This window comes from Galleria mellonella, unplaced genomic scaffold (genome assembly GCF_026898425.1).
Source record: "Galleria mellonella isolate WM207_F2 unplaced genomic scaffold, CSIRO_AGI_GalMel_v1 utg158, whole genome shotgun sequence".
Taxonomy (NCBI): Eukaryota; Metazoa; Arthropoda; class Insecta; order Lepidoptera; family Pyralidae; genus Galleria; species Galleria mellonella.
The window spans coordinates 2,858,325-2,881,234 of NW_026442003.1; the positions used below are offsets into that span (position 1 = coordinate 2,858,325).

The following is a 22,910-nucleotide window of genomic DNA, read 5'->3' on the forward strand; positions in this document are numbered from 1 at the left end:
TACGTTTGACACTGACATTGACATTTAACTTAACATTTCCAATTCCAGACAAATTATCTTTTTGAAGACTAGGCAGCATGGTCTCCGACCTTAGCCTGTTCCAAACGGAACAAACGTACTAAAAAAAAAAAAAAAAATTAACATTTCCATTTCATAACACAAACCTAACCTAAAAAAAACATATTTTCATATTAAAACTAAATTAATTAAACTTATATACATTAAAAATGCAAGTACTAAACTTATTAAAAGCGCTACGTATCACTATAACACAAACAACGCGCAATTACTCTCAAGAATACGTACCGAAACCGTTAAGAAGTTTGAAAGCAAAATCTACAAGAAATACAGTGCAGTTTTATGTAGATTCGTTTAGAGTGAGAACTGTGGCGGGAAATGGGGGTAATGGATGCATATCATTCCTTAGTGCGTGGTGTAAGGAACACGCTGGGCCCGACGGCGGCGATGGGGGACACGGGGGCCATGTTATATTTCAGGTAGTATTCATTATGTTACTAGCTATATACCGTGATTTTGTCTGTGAGAATTAGTAATAGTAGTGTATGTATTAATCTAGGATATGGTCTATTTTCAATAATACCACTTCGGCTTGCTCAACCTGAAGAATAAGCAAGCTTAGTGACAATGTGCTAGTCACATAGTTTCAAGAATTTACAAGCAGTGGGGAAAAATGGTACTCGAGTGCTGACAGGCAAATGAAGTGTAGGCTGACCCCTCCATTAAATGTAGCTACCCTAAGGGTGTCCACTGACCGACAGCTTCAAATGCATTGCAGGAAGTCAATGGATGCAGGTGGTTCAGGACTATTCCTTATGGCAGATTTAAATCCATGCTATGGGAGAGACCTATGTCCAACAGTGGACAGTTAACAGATTATATTTGTATATATAGTGATTACAGATAACACACAGTTAAGCACTTGGCTTAGAACCGTGCTTACCTGTAAATCCAGATTCAGGCCGAGGCATGAATTTACAGGGTACAGAGGAATAACACCTGAGTCCTCAGGAATGGCAACGCATGGGGGGTATCATGGGCGAAACAGTATACTCTGTTATGTCCACGGTACTGCCCATGTCTATAGGCAACGGTTACCACTTTCCATCAGGTGGGCCGTCAGCTTGTTTGCCATTCTAAGTTGTATAAAAAAAAAACTAAATTTAAAATAAAAAATATATATATTATAATTTATTTGCTTGAAATGTGGTCTATAATATTCTTCCACCTTCCGATTTATTCTATCATGTTCTGTTTCAATTTTAAGAAGAGTCTTTACAAAATTAATGTGCACATCTTATATATAGAATCTAGGGGTAAAGGGATTGTTAGCAATGTGGACTACCAGCCCCATTGCTAGCAATATACCCTGTCAGGTTGAACTCCACATGGTCCCCCCTGGAAAACAATTGTGAGGAATGTCAGGTGTATTCATTATGATGGGTTTTTTTAATGAATAGTAATGGAATGGTAACCCCACCCGTGCTATCGGTATACCAGTGAGGGATGATAGGTGAGGATGAAGCAGGTCAGTTAGCCCATCGTGACGAATTCAACAAGAATTGTTCACGATGGTTTCCAGGGGGAACCACGTGGAGGTCGACCTAATATTAATCTACAAAATTAATCTTGTTTACGCACTTATTATTCCGATTATTGATTATGCTGATGTGTGTTATCCAGATCTTAATGAAGATCTTCTCGATAAGCTGGACCGTCTCCTCAACCAAGCCATACGCTTTATCTTCAACCTCCGCAAATTCGATCACATTTCTTTATATCGGTCTCAGCTTAAATGGCTTTCCATTCGTCAACGCAGAAACGTTAGAACTCTTTGTACCCTCTACCCTCTTCTTCGAAACCCCCAGTCTCCTAACTACTTAAGGAGTAAATTCCATTATCTTTTTTAACTCACGAATGTAACCTTCGTTCCAATAATACTCTCCAATTATCTTTCCCCTCTCACCGTACTGGTTACGCTTCAAACTCTTTTCTCCTACATTCTTCACGACTCTGGAACGCGCTTCCTGATGCCATTAAGAGACTACCGACTAAACCGTCTTTCAAAAAAAGCGTTCGCGCTCACTTTTTATTTTTATCCGAGCAGTAAGTACTTTATATTATTCTCAATTTCGTGTATAATATAATATATGTGTAAGTATATTTGTTATTCATATATATTTATTCGTTTATATATGTAATTTTAGTATGTATGTATATCAATAATTAGTAGTACCGCATTCGAGTATTCTGACACTTCCCTATGGTTGACTGGGAGAGAATGCTTTTAGCATTAAGTCCGCCATGTACACATATATGTACTAATGAATAAATAAAATAAATAAATATTGCTAGCAATGGGGCTGTCAAACTCCATTGCTAACAATCCCTTTCCCCCACATCATGATGGGTTAACTGACCTACCTTTTCATTTTGACTTATTGTCCCTCACTGGTGCCCCGCCAGTGTATACCGTTAGCGTAGGCGGGGTTACCATTCCGTTATAATCCATTGAAAAAAGTATATAGAGACTTGGAGCGGTTAAAATTGTGAGCTTTTCAAATATTCTCTACAGGAATCATGGTGCGCCACCTACCCTTTGTCTTTTTCTCAATGTCCTCCACCCAAAGGTTGTCTGAAAGAGATTGCTTGGCGATAAGGCCGCCTTTTGTATCACTTCTTATTAATATTTATTGTATTTGTTATTTCTCTTTTTACTTGGTGCAATAAAGTGTAAATAAATAAAAATAAATAAATCTCTTTGTGTAGTGTGTACAATTTAATTAGTCTTTAAACCAACGGGCAGGGGGGAAAGGGATTGTTAGCAATGAAATTTGGCAGCCCCAATGCTAACAATATGCCCTATTAGGTCGACCTCCACGTGGTTCCCCCTGGAAACTATCGTGAACAATTCTTGTTAAATTCGTCACGATGGACTAACTATGATGACCTATTTCATCCTCACCTATCATCCTTCACTGGTGCCCCGCCGGTGTAAACCGATAGCGCGGGTGGGGTTACCATTCCATTATCACCCATTAAAAAAAAAACCAATAAATGTATATTTTATGTGTTCTTATGTTTGTTACCTGTATGTATGTATTTTTTTATTGTTTTGTTCGTGTCAGTTTTGTTAATATGTAATCGATGACATAAGAGAATGTTGTGCACATCTGTAATTGGTGTGAATGCAAGATGCAAGCCCTGTGTATATCAATTACAATTAATCTCTGTATTTACACTGTTGATGTACCTTTTAAAAATAATTAAATAAATAAATAAATGAAACAGGCAACACACACAGTGAAGAGTCTGAACCACTGCAAGACGGTGGTGACGGCGAAGCACGGCGAGAAGGGGTACAACAAGGACTGCAACGGGAAGAACGCTCCACACATCATAGTGCCTGTTCCACTAGGTATGTACTTATTCCAGTATAGGAGCCCCGTTTTGGGTATAATCCTCCTTTAACTTTAACCTTTAAGATATAGATAAAATGTAAATGTGGCAGGCACCCTAGTGAAGGACGAGACGGGCCGCGTGCTGGCGGACCTGGCGAGGGAGGGCGTGATGTTCGTGGCGGCGCGCGGGGGCGCCGGCGGCCGCGGGAACAAGTTCTTCCTCACGGACACGCAGCAGGCTCGTACCACGGCTCTATCAAATATCCTTAAATATCTCTCATTTACAGATATATATATATATATATATATATATATATATATATATATATATATATATATATTAGGTACAATCCTATTTTAATGTGTAATAATGGAATGTTAGTAGTAATAGTTAGTAGCCCCACCCGCGCTATCGGTATACACCAGCGGGGCACCAGTGAAGGATGATAGGTGAGGATGAAGCTGGTCAGTTAGCCCATCGTGACGAATTCAATAAGAATTGTTCACGATGGTTTCCAGGGGGAACCACGTGGAGGTCGACCTAATAGGGCAGACCATATCAGCCATTAACTGTCAACTGCTGAACATAAACCTTTCCCATATGTGGAGTTTTGCCAGTAGTTGCCACGCTTGGCAAGTGGATTGGCAACCGCAGTTAAGCTTTGGTGATGGTTTAAGAGGGCCGCTGCTGCCCATCCCTCCCCCTCCTTAGTCGCCTCTTTTTTTTTTACAACACAGGGGCAAACGAGCATGCGGCTCACCTGATGGTAAGTGACTACCGCCTCCTCAATTACCTACCAATTCCTCAGAGCACTCCCCATGATAAACTCGGTAGAAGATGCACAGAGATGCAACATCTCTACGCAGTTTCAGTGGGTCAAGTCAGACAGTAAGACGACTTACGACACCCACGGGAAAGGAAGTGGTGGCCTGTTCTACAGTACCTTAATTTCTGCTGATTTGTCACCGCACACAGGCCCCGGACATAGCGGAAATAGGCGCGGCCGGGGAGTGGAAGACGTACCAGCTGGAGGTGCGGTCGATGGCGCACGTGGGGCTGCTGGGCTTCCCCAACGCGGGCAAGAGCTCGCTGCTGCGGGCGTTGACCCGCGCCCGGCCCAGCGTCGCACCCTACCCCTTCACCACGCTCAGGCCGCATATTGGTAAGGATTTTTTTTTATACCATTAAGGTGGCAAACAAGCATACGGCCCACCTGATGGTAAGCGGTTACCGTAGCCTGTGAACGCCTGCAATACCAGAAGTATTACGCGCGCGTTGCCGACCCTGAAGAAACCTCTTTACCCCCCTTTTGAAGAACCCCATGCTGTAGTCTCTTGGGAAAACCTCGGCAGGGAGCTCATTCCATAACCTGAGTGTTCGTGGGAGAAAACATCTCTGAGACCGCGTTGTACGCCACCATTAAGGTATGAGGGTGAACTCCCTGTCGATGGCGAGCCGTACAATGATAGAAAGTAGATTTTAGTAGTTACTATAGCCTTTCAAAAGATGCCTCGTTTAGAATTATATACCCACGTATTTTATATACGTGTCGCAAAAAGTGCGTGGACGGAATGGCGGTCGGAGATTGATGGTTAATATGGAAGGTTGTGGAACTTCTGGTAGTAACAGTGGCGGTCAGTCTTCGAGTGTTGGCAGTCGCACACATACTAATGGTGGTGGATTTCAAACAATTCTAACCTACAAATCAGGAATGTAGGCTCCCGCAAAATAACGTCTAGTAATGTTGGTAAATATAATCTTATCATTTGTATATGCTTTAAACATTTCCGAACGCAATATCCTTCTACCCTCCTTGCCTATCCATATTTCCTATGAAATCTGGGATCACATTGGGGGGTAGACGGTCAAAATCAGTCTATAATCCAACTGCGCGTCGAGCTGATCAAGTTCCGCCAAGATCACGAAAATCTTCGCTAGTTGCGAATTAATCAATCAGCCGCAATCTCCGCGCAACATACAGTGGTACTTAAGCAAAATCAACACAAGTGTTGGATATTTAGAAGAGAGAACGAGAACGCGTACAAAGACCTACACGCGGGGACTACGTGAACCAGGTTTGTCCTTTACCCTTCTTTTTATCCAACAAATGTAATGTAATGTAAATTGGACTCTATTTACCGCGCTAAGCCTCTCATTTGGGCCGTTGTGTATATGAGTAAACATCTAGGCCAGTAAAATAAAAAAAAAAACTCAGTTTTAAACCTATTTCGAATTTTTTTTATCTGAAATTATATATTTATAGATTGGTCCCGTAGACGTTTCAATGCGTACAGTAGTTTTTATATCGTAATAACTGATTCGGCCACAACTGAAGTCTTTTTTGCAGCACAATCTTTAATTATAAATAAATAAATAAAAAATTACTATTTTCTCAAACATGCTTGGAAATGTGAGCATTATTTTGACAATCTTCTTCGAGATAAATCAAAATTGCCGTACTGGCCAGATACATGCGGGCAGCGGCCGGCAAAAGTTGTATGAAAATCCATATCTGTCGTGTTTTGCGGCCAGATAAATTACTATGTAAACTCATATCTGTCCTGTAATTTAAAAATAGAATGATCTTTTACTTCAAAACATGGCTACCAAGGAGGTAACTAATACAAGGTTTTATTTAAATTTCGAACTGGCTTGCAAATAAAAAGCTGTTTATTGAAAAAAAAAACAAAGGAACATTATGATGCGTGAAAAATTATTATTGTTCGTTATTCGTCATTGAACTTAAAAAAAAAAGTAAAATTGTGTTTTTGATTTCCGCGCATTGTTTGAGAAAAGTACTATACAAGCCTTGGCCACAACTAGGCATTGATGGACTCACGTATGTGTGCTTCGGCTACGTCTCGGCCCACATTTGCACGTTCGTCCATCAATGCCTCAGTTGCTGGCCGCTGCAGTAATGTACTATTCTGTATCTGTTTCTTCAAAGTATTTTTTCTTAAGTACCAGTTAAATTTTTAATAGTTAGGTTACTAAAGTAAGTTCTATCTGTTCTCCTTTAACCAAAGGTTGTCTGTAAGAGATCGCCCTAGCGATAACACCGCCTCTTGTACCTTTATGTGTATATTTCAATCTGTATTTATGTTACTGTATTTCACTCGAATTATTCACTTGTCATTGTATATTTTTATTTATGGTGCAATAAAGAGTTAAATAAATAAATAAATAAAGTAAAGATGTCCTATTGCAGGCATGGTGCCGTACGACGACTATGAACAAGTGGCTATAGCAGACTTGCCCGGCTTGATCCCCGGCTCCCACAAAAACTATGGCTTGGGTGAGTTCCACTATGTTATACCAGCAGAACCATTGCAAATATGTCACTTTCAATACTAAATTTAGGGGGGGAAAGGGATTGTTAGTAATGGAGATTGAGAATCCCATTGCTAGCAATATACCCAACCAGGTCGACCTCCTCGCGGTTCCCCCTGGAAACTATCATGGTTAATTCCTGATGAATTCATCATGATGGGCTAACTGGCCTGTTTTCATTCTCATCGATCACTCTTCACTGGTGCTCCGCCAGCGTATCCCGTTAGCGCAGGCGGGGTTACCATACCATTTTCACCCATTAAAAAAAATTTTATTTTACTATCTTTACTTTTATACAACTTAAAATGGCAAACAAGACGACCCACCTGATGGAAAGTGGTAACCGTCGCCTATAGACATGAGCAGTACCATGGACATAACAGAGTATACTGTTTCGCTCATGATTCCCCCCATGCGTTGCCATTCCTGAGGACTCAGGTGTTATTTCTCTGTACCCTGTAAATTCACGCCATATCCCACTTTTCAAACCGAAACACAGCCATGCAAACACAACTGCTTCACGGTAGAAACACGAATGGGATAGAAGTGTCTCAGTCAGACAGTCTCTTTCTGGTGAAATCTATTTCCTGCTGCTTCGCACATCAGTTCTACGAGAGGGCGAGGGATGGGCAGCAGCGTCTCTCTTAAAACGTCTAAAGTTTAATTGCGGTTGCCAATTGTATGCCCAGCGTGGCAACTACTGGCAAAACTCCCCCAATAGTGGGAAGCCTATGTTTTTTTTTAATGGGTGAGAATGGAATGTTAGCCCCGTCTGCGCTATCGGTATACAATGGCGGGGCACCAGTGAGAGATGATAGGTACGGATGAAAGTAGGTCAGTTAGCCCATCGTGATGAAATCCACTAGAATTATCCACGATTGTTTCCAGGGGGATCCACGTATAAGTCGACCTAATAGGGTGTATTGCTGGCAATGGGTCAGTTAGACCCCATTACTAACAATCCCTTTCCCCTCTTGGAAGCCTGTGTTCAGCAGTGGACAGTTGAAGGCTGATATGATGAAAGGATGAAGTGCCATGTTATCATGGATAATCTTGCCCAGGGGTTCCCAAACTTATCTTGTCTACTGCCCACTTTGAGAATAAATTATTTTTTAGCGCCCCCATTTATTCGCCTACTTAAAAACCACTATTACTTTAATATTAACAAATCACCCCCCAAGCCTCTAAACAACACCCCCATTTTTTTTCCTGGATCTCTTACCACCCCCCTTTAGGCCTGCAGCGCCCACAATTGGGCGTTATCGCCCACTTTGGGAAAAGCTGATCTAAAACATTGCGAAGCCGGGTCGAATGACTAGTTACCATTTCATCCGTTCACGACCAGGCATCCAGTTCCTGCAACACGTGGAACGCTGCCGCGGGCTGATCTACCTGCTGGACGGCACCAGTGACCCCCAGTTACAGTATAGGACGCTGACCAACGAAATAAGACAGTACAACAAAAAACTAACAGAGCGGCCATCTTGTATTGTTGTTAACAAAATAGATTTAAAAGAGGGTAGACAGAGTTTTGAGAGGATGAAACGGAACGTGCAAGTGATAGGTGTGTCGGCGAAGACGGGGTTGAATTTAGGGGAGCTGTTGAAGGTTGTGAGAGAGATGTACGATAGCGGGGAGGCGGAAAAGGTTGAAATGCAGTAGTCATTTGTAATTTAACTCCAATATTATAGTTTGTTTATTATATATTAAAACATAGAGTAAGAAACAGTGTGATTAGAGAGAAGTGTGCACCGAAAGACGATGTAGTGACAAAAATCGAAAAGGGAATGTTGCGTTGGTTTGGCCATTTGGAGAGGATGGATGAAAGAAGAATTACGAAAGAGATTTATCGAGCAAGAATGAATGGAGATGTCGGTAGGGGCCGCCCTAGACGGACGTATGTCGACCAAATAGGCGACGTGCTGAAGAAGGGCCAAATTAAAAGTACCCGTAACCGGCGAGCGTGTATGAAAAGATTGATGAATGTGGAGGAAGCGAAAGAGGTTCGTTTGAATCGAAGCATTTGGCGTTCCATTATTTCTGCCTATCCTAATGGGAGTCAGGCGTGACAGATATGTATGTATGTATGTATTAGTTTGTCGCCGCGTACTCCCCGCATGGAATGGGCCACCCCTTCCTTTCGCGTGTCGCAAGAAGCGACTAAGGGAGGGCGAGGGATGGGCAGCAACGTCACTCTTAAAACATCACCAAAGCCTTACAGTTGCTAATTCGCCTGCCAAACGTGGCAACTACTTGCTAAACCTCCCATAGGGGAGGGTTATGTTCAGCAGTGGACAGTTAAAGGATTTTAAAACTCGCTTATGACGAAAGTGAAATGGGTTTGATTAAAGTGGTATATGACAAAAGAGAAATGGTGGCAAATTATAGAGGTATTTTTTTAAGTGGTAACCGTCGCCTATAGACATGAGCAGTACCATGGACATAACAGAGTATACTGTTTCGCCCATGATACCCCCCATGTGTTGAAATAACCATAATAGAATGGTAACCCCGTATGGTGACTCACGTATGTGTGCCTCGGCTACGCCTCGGCCCACATTTGCACGTTCGTCCATCAATGCCTCAGTTGCTGGCCGCTGCAGTAATGTACTATTAATAATACTTAAATCCAAGTTTACTTGAATGAAATTATTTCTTTCTTTCTTTGTGGCAAACTGAAGTTTAACTGTAACTGAATAGTAAATTATTAAAATGAAGTACGGTTATAGCAACCTTATGTACATATAATGTAAATAAAACAAATATATGATAAAATTGATTGCCTTTTATTTATAAAAAAATCTATTTAATTCACTAATTCACAAAATCGGATCTCCATTTCGGATCCGTTCTGTTACATATTTCAACACTTCAGTCGAATCACAATTTACAGCTAATTATAGTACTACCAATTCTAATTTTTTTTTTTAGAGAAAACCGAAAAAAAAATGTTCATACGCATTCCACCAGTGTGACCGATTCTGATACGTCATTCCTCTAAGCCTATCTCTAATATTAACCGCTGCATGGTCTCAGCATAGAATACGCCACCCGTTCCTTTCCCGTGGGTGTCGTAAGAGGCGACTGAGGGAGCGTGGTAAGCGGTAAGACGCAAAATCTCTCCTAAGACTTTTTTTTAATATTATTTTAAGGACTTTTACCTTCTTCAGGTATATCAGTCCTATTGTACCCTGAACTGATTTCTCAAACAAAACTTTATCTACTTTCCCTAGACGCGGAGAGAAGAATTAATGGGCATCAATAATTTACAGAGATGATCAAAAATGTCTGGTTTAAGTTCAGCTAACATAGATTGAATAAGACCAACATTCAATTTATTGAAGTTAAAGTGGCGTATGAGAGTTCCTTCGTGTTAATACGACACTCTAATACAATATGATGCACGTCATCGATGGTATTACAAGTTTGACAATGGGGTGACAAGGACTTTCCCATCATATGTGCAAATTACGGGTTCGATACCGCTTGCGAACCTGGGATCATCGACAATTCTCATAGCTCGTCGTTGCACTGAGTCGAAGGGTTCAAGCTGGTATCTAGGTGCTCCCGCCCATAAGTGACAGCAATACTTCATATGGGGCCAGTTTTGTAAACGAGACAAGTATAAATAAATAAATGACTTTAGAGAAATGACGTTGTCAAAATGTTTTTTTTTTTATACAACTTAGAATGGCAAACAAGCTGACGGCCCACCTAATGGAAAGTGGTAACCGTCGCCTATAGACACGAGCAGTACCGTGGACATAACAGAGTATACTGTTTCACCCATGATACCCCCCATGCGTTGCCATTCCTGAGGACTCAGGTGTAATTCCTCTGTATCCAGTAAATTCACGCCATGTCACACCCTTCAAACCGAAACACAGCCATGCAAACACAACTGCTTCACGGTTGAAACACGAATGGGACAGAGGTACCCAAGCAATCGACTTTTATACAATATTTCCCTCTGGTTTGTCGTCAGCACGTGTCTGTATGCAAATGTTCAAGAGGCGCTAAGTACTGTCATATCTAGATTACATTTTTGACGCGTTTGGATTTCTTTTAATGCATGATAATGGTATGGTAACCCCGCCTGTGCTAACGGTATACACTGGCGGGGCACCAGTGAGGGATGATAGGTGAGGATGGACAGGCAGATCAATTAGCCCATCGTAATAATACACCCAACCAGGTCGACCTCCTCGCGGTTCTCCCTGGAAACTATCATGGTTAATTCCTGTTGAATTCATCATGATGGGCTAACTGACCTGCCTTGTCATTGTCACCTATCACACCTCACTGGTGCCCCGCCAGCGTATACCGATAGTGCAGGCGGGGTTACCATACCATTATCATATACTAAAAAAAGCACGGTACACAAGTAGTGTAAAATAAAACTGTGACGAGACGGGCAGTTGGTGGGTAGCTGGCGAGTGGCTGCGTGTGGCGGTCAGTGGGCGGGCGCGGCCGCCGGCTGCACCAGCTCGCCGCCACGCTTCACGCGTTTCGACTTCTTCGGCTGCGCTTTCATCTGTCGATCCAAAATATTGTCATTCGGGAGGAGTGGGGGGGGGAGTTGGATTGTTAGTAATGCGGATTACCACTACCACTGCTAACAATATACCCTGACAGGTCGATCTCCCCGTGGTCCCCCCTGGAAACCGTCATACTGAATTCCATGAGTATTCATCACGACGGGCTAACCGATCTGCCTTTGCGGGGGGAAAGGAATTGTTAGTAATGGAGACTAAGAATCCCATTGCTAACAATATACCCAACCAGGTAGACCTCCTCGCGGTTCTCCCTGCAAACTATCATGGTTAATTCCTGATGAATTCCTCATGATGGGCTAACTGGCCTGTTTTCATTCTCATCTATCACCCTTCACTGGTGCTCCGCCAGCGTATCCCGTTAGCGCAGGCGGGGTTACCGTACCATTTTCACCCATAAAAAAAAATAGATCTGCCTGTTCATCGTCACCCATCCCCTCCACCCCTAGCTGGTGCCCCACCAGCGTATACCATACGCGCGGGCGGAGCAATCGTTCCGTTTTTTTTTATGGATGATAAAGCAGGTCAGTTAACCTTGGTGATGAACCCATAAATCCAGATGGGTTTTCAGGGGGAACCGCGTGGAGGTATATTGTTAGCAATGGGGCTTCCAGTCCCGCTGCTAATAAACCCTTTCCATTGCCAGCAGCCAGCAGCCAGCAGCCAGCGCCCACCTTGTAGTGCACCTCGCGCAGGTGGCGGTAGAGGCTGGAGTACCAGCCGAAGGCGGCGCCGCACTGCGGACACTCGTACGGCGTCTCCGACGTGTGCATCGCCACTATGTGGTACTTCAGCTTGGCCGCGTTCTGCCACAGACAGAAACAGATGTCAAATGTGATAAAACCTATTATATTGTCTATATCACCATTTCAGCCACTATCCGTCCACTGCTGTACATAAGCCTCCCCCATAGACAGCCATAAGGAACGGTCCTGAGCCACCAGCGTCCACTAACTCCCAGCAATGTATTTTAGGACGTCACTCCATTTAGTGGAGGGGCCGTCCTACACTGCGTTTACCCATACGCGGTCGCCACTCTCTCTCTCTATATATATATATATATACCTGTATTATATGATACCCCCATTGCCATTCCTGAGGACTCAGGTGTTATTCCTCTGTACCCAGTAAATTCACTGCCATATCCCACCCTTCAAACCGAAACACAGCCATGCAAACACAACTGCTTCACGGTAAAAACACGAATGGGACAGAGGTGCTCAAGCAAACGACTTTTGTACAAAGTCTCTCTCTGGTAATGTCCAATGTACACGCGTTGTAATTTTTTTGTATTTAATTAAATAAATAAATAGGGCGGCGAGCGCCGGTTGCTAGCAACCTCCCCCCGGCCCGCTGTACCTGGTACGCCTTCCCGCAGACGTGGCAGAGGTTGTCGCGGCCGCGCTCCCGGTGCACGTTCTGCAGGTGCACGTACAGCGACGTGTGGCACTTGAACGGCTGCAGGTGGTCAATTACAAAACATTTTTTTTTTATGGACATAATAATGGAATGGTAACCCCACCCGCGCTATCGGTATACACCGGCGGGGCACCAGTGAAGAATGATAGGTGAAGATGAAAGCAGATCAGTTAGCCCATCGTGACGAATTCAACGAGAATTGTTCACGATGATTTCCAGGGGGAACCACGTGGAGGGCGACCTAATAAGGTATATTGCTAGCAATGGGGCTGTCAAACTCCATTGCTAACAAACCCTTTCCCCCCAATTATAAAACATTATGTAATTAAATACATATGTGTATGCAAATGTCCGATGGACGGTCGCAACGCACCTTGTTGCACAGCTGGCAGCGGAACTTGACCTTGTTGAGGTGGTCCCAGTCGATGTGGTCCCGGAGCCGCGTCTTGTTCACGAACTTCTTGCCGCAGTCGTCGCACACGAAGCTGCCCAACGTATATGTCTTATATATAAAATTCTCATGTCGCGGCGTTTGTTACGAAACTCCTCCGAAACGGCTTTACCGATTTTTATGAAATTTTATGTGCATGTCGGGTAGGTCTGAGAATCGGCCAACATCTATTTTTCATACCCCTCAATGATAAGTGTGACCATCCCCAAAAAATTTTTTTTTTATTTTCTTGACAAATCTTTCCATTTTTATTTTATTGTGATTTAGCATTGAAAAATACATACAACCTCAAATTTTCACCCATTTACGATCAACTCCTGTTTTTAATCGCAATTTTTATATGCCGCAATATGGTTGCAAGACGGCAATCCAATATAATAATTGTAGTACGATAAATTTTCATGTATAGTTCTAAAAATAATGTAATATGGTAAAACAACGTTTGCCCGAGTCAGCTGGTATAGGTATATAATTATATGTGATCACTTGTGACGACAGTGGTATTTGTGGCGAGGTTGGAATAAACTCGTGACGAAGGCGGAATTATTTGTGATGAATTTGGAAATATTTGTAGCGAATACGACGTGGTCTTTCACGTTATATATTATTTAATTTCAAATTATTAATTAATTCTAAATTTATTATAATAGAATTAATGTAGGAAATATTCATAATTATTTGTAACGAAAACAGAAATAATTCATGACGAAAGTGGAATTTGTGATAAGGTTTTTTTTTCAATGGAATGGTAACCCCGCCGGCGCTATCGGTATACACCGGCTGGGCACCAGTGAGGGATAGGTGAGGATGAAGTAGGTCAGTTGGCCCATCGTGACGAATTCAACAAGAATTGTTCACGATGGTTTCCAGGGGAAACCACGTGGACGTCGACCTAATAAGAGTTTGATAGACCTATTGCTAGCAATATGCCCTATATTGCTAGCAATGGAGCTATCAAACTCTATTGCTAACAATCCCTTTCCCGCTTTGTGACAAGGTTGGAATTATTTGTGACAAAAGTGGGATTATTTGTAATGAAAATGGAATTAATTTGTGGCGATGTTGAAAATAAATTGAGACATAAGTGGATAAGTTAAATTGTAAAAAAGGTAGATTTATATGTGGCAAAAATAAATGGAATTAATGTGACAAATTTGGAATTATTTATAGTCAATGTTGAAATTCGCCGTGTGGTCCCAATATAGAATAGGCCACCCCTTCCTTTTCCGTGGGTGTCGTAAGAGGCGACTAAGTGAGCGCGAGGGATGAGCTGGCTGCGGTTATCTGCCTGTCAAGCGTGGCAAACCCCCCTAAGGGGGAAGCTTATGTTCAGCAGTGGACAGTTAAAAGCTGATGTAGTAATAATGGCTAACTACTAAGGGGGACAAAAAGTATATCCTCACGTCTTTATGGTCTACTGGCGGCCCGTCCCGGCGTCGCACGGGTGGACATTGTTACATTTTAAAAAGTGGCCACTAAGGCCGCACACGCGACGGAAGCTTAAAAATGGAGTAACTTCTCCCGTTTTCCCAACATTTCCCTCCGGGTTGGCAACCGCAGTTAAGCTTTAGAGATATTTTAAGAGGGACGCTGCTGCTCATCCCCCGCCCTCTCTTACTACACCTACGGAAAAGGAAGGGGTGCCCTATTGTATGGCGGGAGAACACGAGCAATTTAATTGGTGGCGAGCGTGGCGGACGTGGCGCAGTACCTGAACTCTGCCTCGGCGACGTGGCGGCGCGAGACCCGCAGGTGCTGCCGGTAGGTGGCGACGGACGCGAACCGCTTGTCGCACGCCGCGCAGTACAGCTCGCCCGAGTCGCGCGCCTGCAGCCGCCGACAGTAACGTTCAACTAATGTGGCCGTCCATGTCTCAAAATGACCATGTCACTAAATGCCCATGTCTCAAGATGAATAATTTACTTAATACTCATATGTCACAATTAATAATTTAGTAAATATCACGTATTAAAATTAATAAGTTACTAATTGTCCATGTCTTGACGTATAAGTTACTAAATGTACATGTCCCAACAAATAAGTTACTAAATGTACATGTCGCACAACGAATAAGTTACTAAATGTACATGTCGCACAACGAATAAGTTACTAAATGTACATGTCGAACAACGAATAAGTTACTAAATGTACATGTCGCACAACGAATAAGTTACTAAATGTACATGTCTCACAACGAATAAGTTACTAAATGTACATGTCGCACAACGAATAAGTTACTAAATGTACATGTCGCACAACGAATAAGTTACTAAATGTACATGTCGCACTACGAATAAGTTACTAAATGTACATGTCGCACTACGAATAAGTTACTAAATGTACATTTATCAAAATGTATAAGTTAGTAAATTTCCTGACCTTGTGACTCCTCATGTGGCGGCCGAGGTTACTCTTCCACTGGTAGACCTTGCCGCACCGCGGACACGGATAGCGGTTCTGGCCCTTGTGCAGCACGCTGCCGCCAACCATCAATACATCATCTTATATACAGGGTGGTAACAAAATATTTAGCGATACGTTAATCTATGCGCCTGTTTCAACTTTTGGAGGAATTGTTTGTAATGATGCCCACAGTCCCACAGTCGCCATCGACAAGGAATCCAAATCCAATATTAGCGCGCATAAACGTACAGACAAACAGACAAAAATTTCAAAAATCATTGTTTTACGTTGTATTGCGTTCATAAAGCCAGACAGAGAGCAGTCACGATTTTATTATAAGTATGTATTGATATACAAGCAGCGCCGGGTGCACTCACTTGAGATGGTATCTGTACGTCTTCCTGGAGCTAAATATCTTGCCGCACTCGACGCACTGCGGCCGCTCGTCGCGACCCGCCTCCTTGCTCGGCGGCTTCTCTTGTTTGCTCTTAACTCTATCTCTACTCTCTTGCTTTATTCTATCAGTCTGGAATATAAAAGAATCATCTTAGTTTACCAAAGGAAAACTTTGTAGAAAAGTCGTTTGCTTGAGCACCTCTGTCCCATTCGTGTTTCTACCGTGAAACAGTTGTTTGCATGGCTGTGTTTCGGTTTGAAGGGTGGGATATGGCGTGAATTTACTGGGTACAGGGGAATAACACCCGAGTCCTCAGGAATGGCAAAGCATGGGGGGTATCACGGGCGAAACAGTATACTCTGTTATGTCCATGCTACTGCTCATGTCTATAGGCGACGGTTACCACTTACCATCAGGTGGACCGTCAGCTTGTTTGCCTTTCTAATCCTTATCCCAACTTTTTTGGTCAGCCTAATGTTTTTTTTTATGCAACTTAGAATGGCAAACAAGGTGACGGCCCACCTGATGGGAAATGGTAACCATGGGGGGAAGGGATTATTAGTAATGAGGACTACCACTCCCATTGCTATCAGATGCCTCCTTGTGATCCTCCCTGGAAACCATCATATTTAATTACCAAGTGTATTCATCACAATGGGCTAACTGACCTGCCTTTTCATCCTCACCTATCATCCCTTACTGGTGCCCCGACAGTGTATACCGATAGCGCAGGCGAAGTTACCGTTCCATTGTCATCCATAAAAAAAGGTGGTAACCGTCGCCTGTAGACATGAACAGTACCCTGGACCGTTACCTACATGTTGAGTTTTTCCCAAACGACTACAGCATGGGTTTCTTCAAAAAAGAGGTAACTTCAGGGTCGGCAACGCGCGCGTAATGCCTCTAACATTGCAGGCGTTTTATAGGCTACGGTAACCGTTTACCATCAGGCGGGCCGTATGCTTGTTTGCCACCACAGTGGTATAAAAAAACTTACCTCTTTATGTACAGTATCAGTATGAGATTTCAGGTCACTTTCCAAATTATATACAACATCACACACTTTGCATTTAAATTCTTCTATCTTCTCTTCTGGAATATCTCTAGACTCTTCTAGAAGGTGAGCTGATACTTCTAGAACATTATTATCGTTGTTAAAGTCTTCTCTGTCGCTCACACCGTCAGAATGCGGTTGTAACGATTCTTCTGTTCTATTCTTCTTTGAGTCGTCTTTTAATTTTTTCTTTTTCTTCGTTTTAATCTTCTTGTTCACTGACTTCTCTTTTAGTTTCTTTTTATTTTTCTCTTTTGGTATCTGTAATTAAGTATTATATTGAGACGTCGGTAGGTGCCGCCCTAGACGGGCGTATGTCGACCAAACAGGCGACGTGCTGAAGAAGGGCCAAATTAAAAGTACCCGTAACCGGCGAGCGTGTATGAAAAGATTGATGAATGTGGAGGAAGCGAAAGAGGTTCGTTTGAATCGAAGCATTTGGCGTTCCATTGTTTCTGCCTACCCTAATGGGAGACAGGCGTGACAGATATATATATGTATGTATGTATGTATGTATATTTATTTCCTCTAATGCAATTAATGTATACAATAACAAAAAAGTAAAAATAACAAAAGAAACTTATTTCAACTATACCAAAATTGTTTATATTTGTTTAAAAATAAAACAACTGAACAGATTTTGCTAAAATCTCTTTGGAACCAATCTGTAAGTATATCCTTCCAGATAAAAGATGAATTTTCAAAATCGGTTCAGAACTGACGAAGTTATGAGGTGACAAACATGAAAAAAAGAAAAATAATCGAATTTAGCACCTTCTTCTTTTTTCAAGATGGTTGAAAATACTTGTAAAAAGTAATAAAACTTATTATTTAAGCGTGCTCATAAAAGCCATAATAGTTCTCAGGAATAGCAACAAATGAGGAGCACCACAGGTGTCACAGTATACTCTGTGACGTCCATGGTACTGTCCATTTCAACCAGATCATTCCTCAGCTTGTTTCACATTCTAAGTGTCATGCTGAGGGATGGGATGAACTCATCTACAGCGGTGGCAGACAACAGACAAGACTCATTATGGGTGCCCTAACTGGACATATGCTAATAAGGCATATACTACACAAGATGGGTCTATCTTCGGACACACTGTGCAGACTGTGCGGGGAGAGATCGGAATCCATGGAACACTTGATGTGCAACTGCGATTCGTTGGCAAGTATGCGTATGAGTCAACTGGGAACGGCTTATCCGGAGCCAGGGGACTACAGATATCTTAAACCGCGGGATATCGTTAGGGCAACACATAGGATCTGTGAAATGATGGTATAAGGCAGGGGGAAGCACAAAAGATCCTGATGGGTCGACGTGTAACAGCTTAGCTGACCCCATATGCGATAATAAGTGTCATAAAAAAAAATATTAATAAAATTAACTTGTGTACTCACCTTGGGTTCCTTCACATCATCATATTCCACATGCAGGTCGTTGACAAACGTCTCCGGCTCGCAGTGCTCCGTCTCTATCTTCACTTCGACGTCCACATGGTAGAGCCCATTGGTCTCTGTGTTGAACTCGTCCTCCACGACAATACTGTTCATGCTGAGCTGGTCGGAGGGCACCTCGGTTTTTATCTTCACTGCTGGATAGCTGATGTTGGTCACGTGCTCAATTTTAAGATTTGACGGTTGCGCTATTAATTCTGGATTGTTCTGTAACAAACAGTATACAGTTTTTTTTTATGGATGAAAATGGTATGGTAACCCCACTTTCATTAAGGGGATACGCTGACGGAGCACCAGTGAATGGTGATCGATGAGGATGAAAACAGGCCAGTTAGCCCATCATGATGAATTCATCAGGAATTAACTCAATAGTTTCCAGGGGGAACCGCGAGGGGTCGACCTGGTTGGGTATATTGCTAGCAATGGGATTTTTAGTCTCCATTACTAACAATCCCTTTCCCCCCCAACAGTATACAGTTATGTATCCCCACTAATATAGTAAATGTGAAAGTGAGTTTGTTACCTCTTGATACTCTAATGGATTAACCCAGGGGTTCCCAAACTTATTATGTCTACTGCCCACTTTGAGAATAAATTATTTCTTAGCGCCCCCATTTATTCGCCTAGTTAAAACCCACTATTACTTCAAGATCAACAAATCACCCCCCCAAGCCTCTATACAACACCCTCATTTTTTTTCTGGTTCTCTTACTGCACCCCTTTTGGGCTGCAGCACCCACAAGGGGGCATTATCACCCACATTGGGAAAGGCTGGATTAACCAATCACTATGAAATTTGATATTCTCATAGTATTTGTGACAGAGTAGGACAAAAGCTACTTTTTATCTCAGTCACAGGTAAAAAGCTGTCAGTCACTTACAATCACTTATAAATAGCTTATATTAAATTATAAATATAATTGTGGGAGACTGGTGCCTGAGATAGGTATAAGAATACCTGTATTACAGCTCACCAGGGCCTCACTCCGCAGGCTCACTTACTAAGCACTTGTAATATAATAAGTGAATTCAATGCAATAAATATAATTTATAGAAAGAGATATTTAATTATAATTTAATCTGGACGTTGTGTGTGTGTGCGTGTGTGCGCGTGCGTGTGTGCGTGGGTGTGTGCGCGCGCGCACGTTAGTAAAAGCTAGTACTTCAAATATTTATTATGATATCGTAATTAGAATGAATACTGTATTTGTAAAGTCTGAAATTATCTATAACTATCTGACTCAACAGACATTGTTCTGTCAAATACACGAACTGTCCAACACGTGAAGCTAACGTCCTTGTCAAGTTTTCAGAAGTTTTCCAATTTTATATGCAATCTTTTTATTTTTCTTTCCATCAGAACCATCTATGAAATATTAAAAATCAATCCATGAAATCCGAACCGTTATGTTATTCTCAAGTTAAGGCTTGAATAAGGGAAATAGGGATTCATTTATATATATAATGGTTTTAAAAAACTTACATTGTGTATGTGCATTAGCAGAGCATAGGAGCGTTTAGCTCGGTCCTTGAAGCGCTGCCAGCGCTGCAGCGACGCGCGGCACTCCCAGCACACACGCACACACAGCTGCGACATGCTATACACCTGAACAATGACAGGTAATGTAAAGAAAAAATGACATGGTCAGCTAAACTGATTTTTTTTATGGTTGAAAATGGAATAGTAACCCCACCTACGCTAACGGGATATGCTGGCGGGGCACCAGTGAAGGGTGATAAATGAGAATGAAAACAGGCCAGTTAGACCATCATGATGAATTCATCAGGAATTAACCATGATAGTTACCGACGAGCGTGTATGACAAGATTGATGAATGTGGAAGAAGCGAAAGAGGTTTGTTTGAATCGAAGCATTTAGCGTTCCATTGTTTCTGCCTACCCTAATGGAAGACAGGCGTGACAGATATGTATGTATGTAGTTTCCAGGGAGAACCGCGACGAGGTCGACATGGTTGGGTATATTGCTAGCAATGGGATTCTTAGTCTTCATTACTAACAATCCCTTTTCCCCCCAGCAAAACTGATCAACTGTACTGTACCAATGAAGAATATTGCTCTGATGTTATGTATCCTTTTTAATGGGATGAGAATGGAATAGTAACCCCGCCTATACTATGAGTATATGCTGGTGGGACACCAGTAGGAATGATAGATGAAAATGAAGGCATGTCAGTCATTATAAATTAATGATTAATTTATTAATATGATGATTCTTGTTTCTGGTTTCTGGAGAAGACCGCGTAGAGGTCGACCTGATTGAGTATATATATATATAATGGGGATAGTCCCCATTACTAATAATCCTTTCCCCCATTTGAACCAAATATTTACCTATAGAAAAACAATGAACAATTTATAAATTGTTGTTTTTTTTTTGATTCCGCTGAAGTCTGTCCACGAATAAGTATATAAATTATTAGGATTACTTACCTAAACTGGAAAATTTGTGCATTTACATTATTATAAAGTGAAATGAATAAATTTGAACCACTGTCATTTGTACCATTTTATTTTTATTTAAATACAATTTTTACTATATCAAATTATAATGAGACCTCTATAAATCCTTATAGTTTCAATTTCAATCATAACTTACATGTATTTCATTCAAAATTTGTGAATATAGGTCGTAGAAGCCTGTTTGTACGATGAAGTACAATTTACGTCCAGTACGCAGGCAAGCGCAGCACAATTGCTCCATTTTTTATAATTATACCGTAGATATTCCCATTCAACGTTTTAGAACATATTTTATTTGTCATTTGTAATAAAAATAATCGATATGATCGCAATGTTTTTTTACAAACAAAGCAAAAATGGCTATTGTAGCGTCGTCTCTACATGAAATGACACTAATGACATTAACAGTGACATTTTTACACAGAGTACAAAAAGTTTAGTAATTTATCTAAGTCAAAAATATTCTAATTTCTTTAAAGAAATTAAGTAAATGTTTTACTTAGATAAATTTTTAATATACGTTATACTAAGTCTATGTTAGAAAAGACTTATATTTTATCGCACCGCCGTCCTACTATAAAAACCCGGACAAAGATTTTTTGCCATTTCTTATATATAAATTCAAATTAATAAAGCACTATTAACATACCATGATCACAAAGAGGGGGGAAGGGTGGGGAGTCGCACTGTTAACAATATACCCTGTCAGGTCAAACTATAAACCCCCTGTAAACTATTGTGTTGAATGCCAGGTGTTCATCACGATGGGCTAACTGACCTGCCTTTTCATTCTTACCTATCATATCTCACTGGTGCCCCGCCAATGTATACCGTTAGTGCAAGCGGGGTCAACATTCCATTATCATCCATTAAAAATATCACAAAGTGAGGACAAAAGATTCATAGATATATTGGAGTATTACAGTCCCATTGCTAATAATATACCCCAAACAGGCCGGTCTCTACTTAGCTCCATCTACGAACCATTGCAATTAATTCCTGTAGAATTCACCACGAAGAGCTAATTTCATTCTCACTTATATTCACGATACGACCAAATAAAAAGGGGGGTAAGGGATTGTTAGTAATGGAGACTAAGAATCCCATTGCTAGCAATATACCCAACCAGGTCGACCTCCTCGCGGTTCCCCCTGGAAACTATCATGATTAATTCCAGATGAATTCATCATGATGGGCTAACTGGCCTGTTTTCATTCTCATCGATCACCCTTCACTGGTGCCCCGCCAGCGTATCCCATTAGCGCAGGCGGGGTTACCATTCCATTTTCATCCAATAAAAAAAAAAAAAAAAAAAAAAGACCAAATAAAAAAAAAAACGATACCGTAGACGTGACCCTTCCATTTACATCCATTAAGTAATATAAATAAATAAAAAAAAAAACACTAGGAGGAATTGGATCGAGCTTCTGAGAAGCCTATTAGCTAGCTAGCAATATAACCTGGTTATGACCTTTACACGATATCTCTCGGCAACTATCAAGGGCAACTAATGGTGAATTTGCCATAATGGACCAATTGATATCAACCTTTTTAGCATTTCTCACCCGCCAGCACGCTGTCATCGTGTTAGTACAAATTCAGTTGAAATATTGATAAAAACCAACCCACTTGCCAAGCGTGGCAACTATTGGCAAACCCCCTCCCCCCTCCTTATGGGAGATGCCTATATTCAACGGACAGTTAATGGCTAATATATTTACCAGAGGGAGACTTTGTACAAAAGTTGATTGCTTGAGTACCTTTGTACCATTCGTGTTTCAACCATGAAGCAGTTGTGTTTGCATGGCTGTGTTTCGGTTTGAAGGGTGGGATATGGCAGTGAATTTATTGGGTACGGAGGAATAACACCCGAGTCCTCAGAAATGGCAACGAATGGGGGGTATTATAGGCGAAACAGTATAATCTGTTACGTCCATGGTA

At 41.7% G+C, this 22,910-nt stretch overlaps 2 protein-coding genes across 3 annotated transcripts; one reads left to right on the plus strand and one right to left on the minus strand.

Moving 5' to 3' along the window:
* The first annotated feature begins 116 nt into the window (after window positions 1-116).
* LOC128200119 (mitochondrial ribosome-associated GTPase 2) lies at window positions 117-9,675 on the plus strand. The gene is made up of 6 exons (XM_052892409.1): window positions 117-497; window positions 3,310-3,436; window positions 3,530-3,657; window positions 4,396-4,582; window positions 6,629-6,715; window positions 8,096-9,675. The coding sequence occupies exons 1-6, from the start codon at window positions 228-230 to the stop codon at window positions 8,410-8,412; spliced, it is 1,116 nt and encodes a 371-aa protein (XP_052748369.1). The 5' UTR covers window positions 117-227; the 3' UTR covers window positions 8,413-9,675.
* A 1,392-nt stretch (window positions 9,676-11,067) lies between these two features.
* On the minus strand, window positions 11,068-21,350 carry LOC113513915 (zinc finger protein 41-like). 2 transcript variants are annotated; one of them, XM_052892401.1, is made up of 11 exons: window positions 21,106-21,350; window positions 19,972-20,094; window positions 18,432-18,695; window positions 16,971-17,288; window positions 15,954-16,102; window positions 15,553-15,649; window positions 14,885-15,000; window positions 13,096-13,207; window positions 12,663-12,761; window positions 11,978-12,109; window positions 11,068-11,284 (listed from the first exon to the last, which is right to left on the minus strand). In XM_052892401.1, exons 1-11 carry the CDS (start codon window positions 21,208-21,210, stop codon window positions 11,204-11,206), a joined length of 1,596 nt encoding a protein of 531 aa, XP_052748361.1. In that variant the 5' UTR covers window positions 21,211-21,350; the 3' UTR covers window positions 11,068-11,203. The 2 variants fall into 2 exon arrangements, with proteins under 2 accessions (XP_052748361.1, XP_052748362.1); XM_052892402.1 differs by lacking the exon at window positions 12,663-12,761 and having other exon boundaries at window positions 21,106-21,344.
* Between the last annotated feature and the right edge of the window lie 1,560 nt (window positions 21,351-22,910).